The sequence below is a fragment of the Ylistrum balloti genome, unplaced genomic scaffold (genome assembly GCF_031769215.1).
Source record: "Ylistrum balloti isolate Yb309-2 unplaced genomic scaffold, AGI_CSIRO_Ybal_v1 Utg369618, whole genome shotgun sequence".
NCBI lineage: Eukaryota > Metazoa > Mollusca > Bivalvia > Pectinida > Pectinidae > Ylistrum > Ylistrum balloti.
Window position 1 is genome coordinate 235,151 of NW_026781890.1, and position 12,933 is coordinate 248,083.

The 12,933-nt window shown below is 33.9% G+C and overlaps 1 protein-coding gene across 1 annotated transcript in view; it reads left to right on the forward strand.

Moving 5' to 3' along the window:
* Positions 1–12,639, forward strand: part of LOC132548981 (uncharacterized) — a 54,434-nt gene extending 41,795 nt beyond the window's left edge. The window contains 13 exon segments of the mRNA XM_060212886.1: positions 42–1,319; positions 1,872–1,947; positions 3,170–3,299; positions 3,543–3,673; positions 4,753–4,905; positions 6,591–6,679; positions 7,816–7,847; positions 8,737–8,859; positions 9,163–9,239; positions 10,025–10,145; positions 10,695–10,883; positions 11,308–11,394; positions 11,746–12,639. Coding sequence (XP_060068869.1) covers positions 42–1,319; positions 1,872–1,947; positions 3,170–3,299; positions 3,543–3,673; positions 4,753–4,905; positions 6,591–6,679; positions 7,816–7,847; positions 8,737–8,859; positions 9,163–9,239; positions 10,025–10,145; positions 10,695–10,883; positions 11,308–11,394; positions 11,746–11,948 — 2,689 coding nt within the window. The 3' untranslated portion in view covers positions 11,949–12,639.
* Positions 12,640–12,933: the final 294 nt, after the last annotated feature.

Here is a 12,933-nt window from a genome sequence, read left to right on the forward strand (position 1 = left end):
GAAATCAAGGGGCATAGTGACCTTCCTCAAGTTATTTGTAGTCTTGTAAAATGTGATAAAACAGATGTAGAAACAGAACAGAAAACAGATAAGACTGTCACTAAAGAACCTAATGATAAAGTGTTAAGTAGAGAAACAGAATCTTTGAAAGGAAAAGCACTCCAGTGTACAGAACAAAATTCAAGCCTGTTAGGCATACCTAGTGCTGATGGGGAAGAGGATTATGAGGAACTTGATGAATCACGAAGGAATACCATGTCCCGTCAATCAAGTACAGGTTTTATCCTTAAAACCTCACCCTCAACAGACAGTGTGACAGATCAAAGTCTCACTCCTCAGTCTCCTGGTCCCATGTCACCAGAGAGCTTGACGCTCGCAGAACAGACATCAAACAAACATTCATCAAAGTTTGCTACGTCTTCCCTCTCAAAACTTTCAGAAGGTGCTGAAAATGGTGATTTAAGGTGCAATACAGAAATATTAGAAAAAGAAAAAGTGCAAACTTTGAATCTGGCTAAGCAAACAAACAGAGTGATGTCTAAATGTGTGGAAAAAAGGTGTGAAAATGTAGAAAATGATTCCTTAGTTAAAGATAGTTATATAACTAAGGAAGATAGTGTTGAATCTTGTGATCATTTGTTGGCAGATGATTATCTCAGCCAGCCTTCAACATCTACAGACGCATCATCTGTTTATATTCCATTCTCAACTCAACTCCATTCTAGTCAAAGCATACAACATAATGTTACATCCAGTAGAGTTATTTCCCCTGAGATATCAGAAGATGGCAGCACCATGTCAGGATGTGTTCAGATGGGTCATAGGTCATCATCATTAGCAGCAGCGTCCCCTGTCTCTCCTCTACCTCCTTCTCCTATAGACTTTATCATTCCTCTTGCCCTGTCTCCCCTTCCTCCCTCTCCAATTCCTGAGCAGGATCCTCTGTCCCCACTTCCAGGATCCCCATGGCAATCTGATTCCATTTCCCTTATTTCTAGTCTTACACATATGCCTTCCTCTGATAATAGTAGTGATAACACACCTGTAGTTACACCTGTGCCAAGCTTGCTCATGAACAAGTCAGAATTGACGCTTCCTGCTACAAGTGATCCTGAATCTCAGCCTACTGCAACGTGTAATCCTGTTAAGGAGAAGGCGGGTCAAGCTTTGTGTAGTTTTCATGCAGAAGCCCCTTCAGGTGCTATTTATGTGAAGCCTAAAACAGTTTCAAACAAACGTAGCAATGATCGGAATGATCTACAACATTCCAAACGCAAAGTTTCTAGGACAGAAGTGGACCAGACAACTGCAAAACCCAGGTACTGGAAGATTGCAAGGGTGACATTCATGAAATCAACATTTATATCCTTTAGAATCAGATTTCACACCTCTGAATTATTAAAAAATTAAAAAAAAATTTTTATGTATCATCAAAATCTTAAGTTGATCCTTAATAATCTTGTAACTTGCATTCTCATTTTGCATATGAAATAAGAATTAACTATCATTGAAAGTCTTCCAAAGGAAAGAAAGCTTTGAAATTCATGAACAATTTTTGGGTTTTATTCAGTGCAATTAGTTATTGAAATCTATTTTGAGAGGTAATGAAAGAGTTATTGTTTGAATAAGATTGTTCAAATTTGGATTCCTGTAGATTGCCTATTGATTCAGAAGTGACATTTCTTTGATGTGAGAAACACTTATTACATTGTTCCTTCTGTGAATTAGTCCTTATGATTAAGAGTTAATTGTCTCTTCATCTCATGAAAAAATTGAATCCTCAAAGTTTTATAAGAAATCATGACGATCCAGTCCTGTAAATAACTTGTATGTTTTGGTATAACATCATCTTTATATACTTTATACAACAGAGGTGAAAAAATGGCAGCAACAAAGAGAAAGAGTATTGACAAGTTACCATGTACAGTATCACAGGAAAAAAAGTTGGTAAGTAATATCAAAGTTATGTTATTGTTTATGATTTTTTCCAATTTTTATTACCTGTAATTGATAACCAATTAAAAAATTGAATTTGTTTTGATTATACTGTCACCATTTATTCTGTGTAATTATGATATTATGTTTACATTATCAGAAAAATAATTTTGGGATTTAGGATGCAATTAATTTAATCCAGTGTGTGACTATTATGATGTCAGTAAGTTAGCATATAAACAGTGACAGATTGCTGCTAAAATGGCTGTTGTTATTGACAAATTACTTTGTTGATACCGAATAAGTTGTTTAATTTAGATAATTTAAATCTTGTTATCAGCTGTGTAAGAGAGCAAGATGTGTACTGTAGAGTATATAAATGTAAACATCAAACCGGCTTTAGCTTGCAATAGGTTTGACTTCATGCTCTGTCACTTACAGTATATTAACCATGAATGCCATAGCAAGACAGTTTAGTGATCAGATAATGGGCTTTAATTAGGGTAGATATACAAAGTAATCATATAGGGAGATGATGTGTGGAAAGTGTCGTAGTATGAGGTAAACAAAACAAGGGACATTCATTGGTATTTTTATAATATTTCTAATTCAGTATCACGTCTAATTTCAAGGCTCAGTATCACGTTTAATTTCAAGGCATTCTGATTAAAGAAAGATATTATCAGGAAGGTGAACACGGGATTGAATATTAGTAATAATAATAATAATAATAAAGTTTATTAATTTTACAACAATTGTGGAGCATGTTTTTCCAACTTATATAAATCACTCTTGTTGGCTGGGATGGAAGTGAGCGAGGGGTCTTAGTGTGGGAGGAAACTGGAGTACCCGGGGGGAAAAACCAACATGATCGAGCAGGTGACCCCATATCTTTTCATACATACATTCCGGGAATCGATCCCCGGACGGCAAGGTGAAAGGCGAGTGTGTTACCACTGTGCCAATATTATTATATTGTACATGTTATTGCATACAAAGTGTACAACCAACTTATATACTCTGTGACCAATTTAAAGATTATTTTCGTAGATCCTTGTCAGCTTTATTGCTAAAACCAATGGCTTATACAGTGTAAAATTTAAGCATTTTCAGAAACTCTTATCAGTTAAAAAAAATTGAATAAGTACAGGACTAGGGAGTCACACAACGATTCATCGCTGTATACTCTGTGCATGTTCTTACATTTCAAGTCATACATTTTCATTCTTTGTAGTGCATTTCTGCAAGGGCAGATGGTCCTCTAACTGAAAAACAGCAGTCACAAAGCTCCAAGAGATCACAGGAGACACAAAGCTCCAAGAGATCACAGGAGACACAAAAGATTAATGCTCTGGTGTTGAATGGTGAATATAATCTGCATTTCTCACTATTGGAATGTCTGTTATTTCACAAAATATAACTTTAACTGAACTTCCCATCTCAGGGAAGGTCCCTGAATTATCAAGAACAAGTTAACAACATATTTGACATTTGTTTTGTAATTTTAAACATTGTAAGGGAGTCTGATTTGATATCTAGTAGTATAAATATCAGATGTTGAACCTATTAAGAGTACCTTTTAACTGAACCGGGCTGTCTGTTTACAGTGATACAGATGTTGATGGAACAATACCTGGATTCATCAGAGGTATCCACATCAAAGACAGCAGACTCTCTCCTAGCTACAGATAAAGATGTGGCTGTCGTTATATCTACCTGGATCCACTGGCTTGTACAGGTAACATTAACATCACCATTGACTGTAGTTCATTGTAATAGTCTTTCATATCGTAGGCAAATCATTCTTAGAAAATAAACAAATATTCAGGAGTACATATTTGTGTATGATTATCTTTTATGAAAAACAGGAAGTCTGTCCACTACACTACCATCATTTTCATTTACATCTGATATTTACACATAGATGTGTGTGAATTACTTTTTTTAGAAACAAGGCATATATCCATGTAAATACTACATATCTTCATTTACATCCAATAATTTTAGTGTTTGTATTAATATAGAAAAAAATAACTGAGATTTAATAATAAACAAAATTTCAAGGCCTGCAATAACATTGTAATGTTTCAATATCCCATACCAAGATTTATATAACAGGAGTTGTAGATAAAGTACAAGGCACTTACTCTTTTGGAACACCTGGTCTTATTGTATTTTTCAGGGGTCACTGTGTGAGTCTTTCAACATTTTGATGTAGTTTTGTTGATTTTAAGTTTGAATTTAGATTCTGTTGACATATCAGTATTTTCTTGTTTCTCTTCTCAGTAAACAGTCAGACTGCCAGGTCTAAGATATAAAAATCTGCAAATTCAATTAACCTTACCGACATGAATGTCGGTTGAAATGAGGCAATGTAAACAAGACCTACTATTTAATCATTTATATTTCTGTGGAACTCCGACATCAGTTATTTTGGATAAAGAGTACTAAAGAATCGGCAAAAATAAACCTGAAGGAAAGGTTATGATTTTGTAGCTACATCTAACTCAGTATAATGGAATTTGACCTAGTAAATGGACCATTGAGAAACATTTTAATGAAACTGCAGTATATCTTGGTGGGCTTATTACTGGACATGGGCTTTGTTTCCTAGGACATTTTCTTGATTATGTACCTAGGAATTCCTGTAGCCATTTGATAAAAAATGAAGTATTTCTTTTTTTATTATAGATATTAACAATTTATGTGTTTTTCAGCACCTGCTGTGTTCCAATGTAGAAAGATCAACAATTTATGTATTTTTCAGCACCTGCTGTGTTCCAATGTAGAAAGATCAACAATTTATGTATTTTTCAGCACCTGCTGTGTTCCAATGTAGAAAGTTTGACTCTACTAAAGCCGGTCTATGAAGGTGGACAGAATAGTAACTCTGACCAGTGTCCATTTCTAGCAGACCAGGAGGTCAAGTTGCTGCAGTTATACTCAGAATTACAGCAGAGAAATTTATTGGTAAGATGTTTCAAAGATCAATTCTGGAAACATGAACAAGACACTTTGTTGATACAGTCTTCAAAATCTCCAAACAGATTTCACTGCAACAATGGAGCATATCATTATCTGATGAATATGTTTTCAGGAATCAAATATTCACTCCTTAAAGATAACACAAAACTATTACTAGATACTTTGTGTGCAAGGTAGCCATTATAGAATAAATGTTGTGACAGATAAGAAATGACTGAAAATTTGTTTTGGATACCAATAATGTGGAATTAGGTCTATTTAAGGATGAAATAGTCAGGCATGGTAGTTATTAGAATTTGGCTGGTTTTACCAAAAAATCATATATTCAGAATCGTCACTGTGTATTAGGTAAGGACAATCACTATTAGAAAGTAAAAATTATGCAGTGCCATGTTCAATTCAAATATGTAAGGAATTTTATACTGATTTTGTATTTCCCTTTAAATTGACAATGAAATTGAACAAGATAATGTATATATATAGTTAACACAGGAAGTAACTAAGATACAGGTCACACATTGATGTATAGTTAACACAGGAGGTAGCTAAGATACAGGTCACACATTGATGTATAGTTAACACAGGAGGTAACTAAGATACAGGTCACACATTGTTGTAAAGTTAACACAGGAGGTAACTAAGATACAGGTCACACATTGATGTATAGTTAACACAGGAGGTAACTAAGATACAGGTCACACATTGATGTATAGTTAACACAGGAGGTAACTAAGATACAGGTCACACATTGTTGTAAAGTTAACACAGGAGGTAACTAAGATACAGGTCACACATTGATGTATAGTTAACACAGGAGGTAGCTAAGATACAGGTCACACATTGATGTATAGTTAACACAGGAGGTAACTAAGATACAGGTCACACATTGTTGTAAAGTTAACACAGGAGGTAACTAAGATACAGGTCACACATTGATGTATAGTTAACACAGGAGGTAACTAAGATACAGGTCACACATTGATGTATAGTTAACACAGGAGGTAACTAAGATACAGGTCACACATTGTTGTAAAGTTAACACAGGAGGTAACTAAGATACAGGTCACACATTGATGTATAGTTAACACAGGAGGTAACTAAGATACAGGTCACACATTGATGTATAGTTAACACAGGAGGTAACTAAGATACAGGTCACACATTGTTGTAAAGTTAACACAGGAGGTAACTAAGATACAGGTCACACATTGATGTATAGTTAACACAGGAGGTAGCTAAGATACAGGTCGTACACAGATGTATAGTTAATACAGGAGGTAACTAAGTTACAGGTCACACATTGATGTATAGTTAACACAGGAGGTAACTAAGATACAGGTCACACATTGATGTATAGTTAACACAGGAGGTAACTAAGATACAGGTCACACATTGATGTATAGCTAACACAGGAGGTAACTAAGATACAGGTCACACATTGATGTATAGTTAACACAGGAGGTAACTAAGATACAGGTCACACATTGATGTATAGTTAACACAGGAGGTAATTAAGATACAGGTCACACATTGATGTATAGTTAACACAGGAGGTAACTAAGATACAGGTCACACATTGATGTATAGTTAACACAGGAGGTAACTAAGATACAGGTCACACATTGTTGCTGTGTACATTTTTTTATCGTTTGATGATTTTTCTCTCCTAGGATGATTTGAAACAGAAACTTTTGGATTCGTTATGGTCTTCCCTAAGTCTGTCGAACCTCTTACCGGTAATGGCTGCTTCAGCCCTGAGGTAAGTCATGAAATTAGAAATAATTGTAAGGAAGAATATGAATTAGTCTCAAAGAACTATTTTCCAGTATGTTAATAGTAGAGGAAAGAAACTTTAAATGTCTGTGATGCCTAGGCTATTGAGCAACGCCTTGTATCAAAACTTGTCACTTAATGCAGTGGTGTTTGTGACTGTTGTTTAATACAGTGGTGTTTGTGACTGTTTAATACAGCGGTGTTTGTGACTGTTAAAATAGTAACTGATAAATCAACTATAAGCTATATAACCTTGTGTATTAAGGGAAGTTAACAGAAATTTCAGCAAGGCTTTTAGTAGTGTTGTAATTCTTTTTTATAAACAATTAAAAGTGTTATTCATATGTGTCAGTATGGTTTGTACATAGTGTTAAATTCTCGGCTGATGATTGTAAAAGAAGTGTGTCAGTATGGTTTGTACATAGTGTTAAATTCTCGGCTGATGATTGTAAAAGAAGTGTGTCAGTATGGTTTGTACATAGTGTTAAATACTCCACTGACAAATGTAAAAGAGTCAGTATGGTTTGTACATAGTGTTAAATACTCCACTGACAAATGTAAAAGTGTCAGTATGATTTATACATAGTGTTAAATTCTCGGCTGACAAATGTAAAAGTGTCAGTTTGGTTTGTACACAGTGTTACATACTCCACTGACAAATGTAAAAGTGTCAGTATGATTTATACATAGTGTTAAATACTCAGCTGACAAAGCATACTTCTTTGGCATATTTGGTAGAGCTAGTCCATTTTCATACCTAAGACTAGGGTTTGATTTCTGCTTGAGGCAATCAACAGGAATCAATGTTTTCCCAGTCAATTCTTTCTCACATAAAACAATGTATACCTGGCTGATGTATAAGTAATAAACATGATTTCTTTTAAATTAATAAACATTCTGTATTCCATATACATTGTATAGTAACCATCATCGTCATTCTTTATTCTTTGAAATTGAGTACAAAACGGGAAAGGGTAAATTAAGATGGACATATTTATGTTTTATTGAAGCTTCAGAATGATTTACTTAGTTAATCATTTCTTGATAGAATCACCTGATTATGAGCATGTTCTATCTTTATATCTTCAACAATTTTACAAGAAACGTTTTTGAATTTTTCAGTCGGATGTACACAGGCGTTTGTAGATTAGATGGTAAGCTTTTTGTTCATATTCTATAAAATATCAATCATTCCCTTTTACAGTGTGGCTATAAGTATATTTCACTGTTGAACTTCTCATAGATAACTAGTTTAAGACTGACAGTCTGATAGATTGCCTTGTGATGTATATTTGATATCTTTTAAATTAACCTTTTTACCCATTAAATAATGAAAATGTTTATTTTTTACACAATAACCAAACACTGTTATTAGTCCTGCAGAGGCAAATATTCAGACTAAGTGGATTTTTACAAGACAATATATTTACTTATCAGAAGATCATGTTTAGTAGTCAGATGGGCTTATTACATGACATGGTCTTCATACCAAACTTGGTCATATTGTCAGACATGGGTTTATAACCGGATACAAGCTTATTATCAGACACAAGCTTATTATCAGACACAAGCTTATTATCAGACACAAGCTTATTACTAGACACAAGCTTATTATCAGATACAAGCTTATTATCAGACACAAGCTTATTATCAGACACAAGCTTATTATCAGATACAAGCTTATTATCAGACACAAGCTTATTATCAGACACAAGCTTATTATCAGACACAAGCTTATTATCAGATACAAGCTTATTATCAGATACAAGCTTATTATCAGATACAAGCTTATTATCAGACACAAGCTTATTATCAGATACAAGCTTATTATCAGATACAAGCTTATTATCAGATACAAGCTTATTATCAGATACAAGCTTATTATCAGAAACAAGCTTATTACCAGACACAAGTTTATTACTAGACATGGACTTACAACCAGAAAAAACTAATATTGTCATTATTGTTTCCTGGAACTGTGAAATGGACAAGTCTATTGATCAAATCAATTCTGTATTTATATATGTCTCTTGGTACTTACAGGTGATGTGGAGAGTGTTAGGGTGATGGTATTCCAGTTACTTAGGTCCACCCGTCTCCCCTTCCATAGTTTGGGTGTTGCCATTGCAGGGGTGTGGCCCTTGGTTCTATACAAAACCAAAAAAGGTCAGTTTGCTTCCTGTCAGTTGTGATTACTGCTTGCCATTTATCACTAATGGCCTTTTTTTCTGCTGAACAGAACATTTAAAGTCCAAGTCTCTTGTGAAGTGATACATTGCAGGTTTATTTACTCTAAAAGTATCTAAAATAACCAAGGTTAGATCATAAATCTTGTCCACATAGTAAAATAACTATCTGATTGTAAACCAATGTTGAAATAATGACAGTAAAGAATACATTATATATAAAATTTGATAAGATAGCATGGATTTACCTGACAGTTCAAATGTGATTTTTTGTGTGTTGTAGATGAATACTCAATGTTAGCAGTTATAGAACAAAAAGTGACCCGGACACTCAACACAGGCAAACAGGAAGATGAAAAGGTAGATCAGCCTTATTTATAAAGAAAATGTTTAAATGGTCAACAGATAGATCAATAGATTCACAATTATGTGTCACAGGCTGTTAGAGATTTAAATGTCTAAATGTAGTTGTTTTGAACAAGTTACACCTATCAACACACTTGGTACAAATATTTACAATCTCAACATACTCTCGCATGATCATCTCTAAAATCTGTGGAATGGTGACTTAAATGATTGTAGATGACCAACTATGCCAGTAGTAATAGATGAGAGGGGCAGGAGAAAATCAGGACAATGGCAAAAAGGTTAAACTTAAGAGAAAACATTTTCCATCTAGTGTCCATATCATTACTTATACACATAAAACAAAAAATACATTTTCACAAATAATATTTGATGAAAATGTTTTCATCTTGGATCAGTTAGACTTTGTGCTGCATCATTTGATTATCTATACTGGTCATGTGATTGGCATAAGCCGTGTATTGAAAATCATTCTGGCCCAAAGCCTATTTGTATCAAGTTGTGACAAGTTACCTCCCTTTGGATGAGATGATCCAGGATGTTTTCATTAATCAGTTATACCAGAGTGTGATTTAGAAATTACCAATGAACTTGCTGCCTTATTTTGCTTACTAATGAGCCTCGTCTTCCCCTTTTGATGCCTGTATTAACATGATTACATAGGTCTGTCACAAATGAGAAAGCCCCTGGAAAAGTTCACCTAAGTTTCTGTTTTCTGGAGGCTTCACGCCTGACACAGTAGTTTTAATGTAACTGAAGAAATCTCATTTGTGCTACAGGTGCTGGAGTGTTACTACCGTCTCTGTAACTGGTGTCGTGTCTCCTTAGACAGTCATGCGTTGTCCAAGCAGCTCCATTCAGCTATGGCATTGGAAACTAGAGAGACAAAACCTTGTCAAGGTATACATCGATACAAATCATATCTTTCCTTACCTTTGAAGAATTCTACCGTTAAATAATATTATGTATATTATAGTATGAATGTGGATGAATACAACGTCATATTAATCAGTAGCTTGATCGCTTGGACATTCTGATGTCAGTCAGAGGACCATGTGGAAGATTAGCCATTGGCTAAAAATGATTTATCCGCAATACATAAAGTTTATTATTATTATTATTATTATAGTCATTAAAATAAAGCTTAATCCTTCTGTAAAAAAAAAACGCGTGAATAAGCAGTGATAATGATAGAACTAGTCAATCCTGTATCTTCACACCATCAGAACACTGACACTCATCTGTGAAACAATGTTTAGAGGTAGGAAGAGTCAAGAAGGTGGAAAACATGTAACTGACTAGTTTATGTTGTATCTTATGTGGTAATATCACAATCAGCCTATAGAACACTTGGTGATAAATGTAACTGAATTCCTTGCCCATTCATGAAAACTTGTTTATGTAATAGCTTGATAAACTTTCCTGATCAGCATGTAATTTTTATTACAGATAAGATATTCTCACTGATGCGCAGTCTTGAACTGCTGTTTATGTTGGAACCCATAGAGTTTTACCTAATCCATAGTGGCTTAAACTCAGTCTGCCAGAAATGTACAAACCCCAAAAAAGTAAAAACTGGAGACACCCTGGACCAAGCGTTTGATCCTGAGTATGCCAAATGTGTTTTCAGATTGCTTGGTGAGTCTCCTTGTTATATAAATGTTTCTCTTTGTTCTCTTATTATAAAAAAACCTTGTTGAAAACACTAGTAGTACTTGTATTTGTTTGTTTGTAAAAAAGTTACAAGGTAATATGGTTTCCTTAATTGAACTTTTACCATTTATGGTTAAAATATGATCACATGTGTCTTCTATGAGCATTAAATTTCCAACATCAAGAAGGTGTTTATTGTTGAATAATTAAAGCTTTTTTTTCTTAAGATGAGCTTACTTAGATGGCATTATAAACACTATTTGGAAGATACTATAGATTTTGTAACTAACTTAAAATTTCTAAAGAAGGCATACATTTTGTGACCAGTATTTATGATTAAGTCTGAATAGATATATGACTGACCTAGAATTACTGTCATAGATAATATGATTAAAGAACTGCATTACAGGTTGTATATTACCCAAGAAACGTGACGCCCGGCAGAAAAATATCAACCAAGCAGTAAAGAATTTACAGAAAGTTTTGAAATCGGAAGGTGAGGAGAAGATATTTGTTATTAATTGGAATTTCGCAATGATTAATTTGTATGAAATATAAATTTGATTTTCTGTAGATTTCTGTGATCACAAGAATATGACTAGATAATGAAGAATGATATATTATGTTATTATGGTAACATGTTATATTGTGATTGTTGCACCTGAAAATATCACAATTGCACTAAAAACTGGTAAAGAGTTGCTCTGTCATGATATTAACTTGACATTGCTCATCATTTTATCATAAAAAAGAGAAAATATTCCAGGAATAAGTTTAAATTTGCTGATGAATGACAGAAGTTTGGAAGTGTGACATTTTGATTGTATAGCTGTTTGTTTTTTTACAGTACATCTGGATGTGAAGATCTGTGTGGTAGAAACATTACTGGAACTTTGTGTCCTCAATCCAACTGTTACCCTGAACATCCTTCAGGACTGGTATAACTCTCACAGATCTCAAGTTCCTCTATCTCTCCGACCAAAACTTGTCTGGACAAGGGAAATCATGCTGAAGAAATACCCTTTACTCAAGTGCCAACCTTTTAGTTAATTGATTTGTTTCATTTAGTGGCAAAACTCCTTCTTGTACAGAACCCAGAAATTATATGTTTATCATCATTAATCATTCATTTAAACAGTATGAATAAATGAAAGATAAATAGTTGATACTATTTGAAAAAGAAGGCAGTTTTATATATATCACATTCCAAGGAGTTTAATTGATTGGATCAGATCTAGAGTTTATATTTATGCAATACTCCCGACCTTGTGGTTTTATCTGGCTAGCTGATGACCCTTGCCAAGGTCTATATAGACTTCTATAGGGCCATGATTAATGTCTGAGGATATAACAACATAAAAATAATACAGTGTAAGAGAAGGAGTTGTTCAGTGTTGTAGAATCCTCCATCAGACATTGTGTTCCCTTAACTTTACACACAACAGGGTAATATATTCCTTTTGTCATCAAACATGGCACCTCCATTTATTTTTTTGTCAAGAATATGGTGATATGATATAGAGTGGCATGCATTTTACAGTATCTTAGAGATTACACGTTAACATGGCTTTTATCATCTTCCATCATCTGTAAATAGTGTTGTCATGACACATTGTAGGCGTTAACAAATAGTCATTTAATCTATATATAAAGTCATATATACTGATGTTTCTGACTTTGTATTGGCTGTCAAAACAAAACACGAGAAGCAATACAAAGTATATTATGCTTCACAGATACTTGTAACATTACATTTCAAAAGATTTTGAAATGATATACTTATCATCAATGATCATTTCATTCGCAAAATTTTGTTGAATAATTGAGATTCAAAAGGAGTTCAGTAACTGGCAGAAATCTAAACAAGCTCTCTCCTTTCTGGGGTAGTGATAAATCATTTATTGAATGTCATAAGTACCTGATAAATGACTTTGATATTAAAAGTATTGTTACTCCACAGATGAGCCATTAAATAGCATAAATCATAACATTATATGAGAGATGTCTGCCATTGTTGTTCAGCATATTTGATACA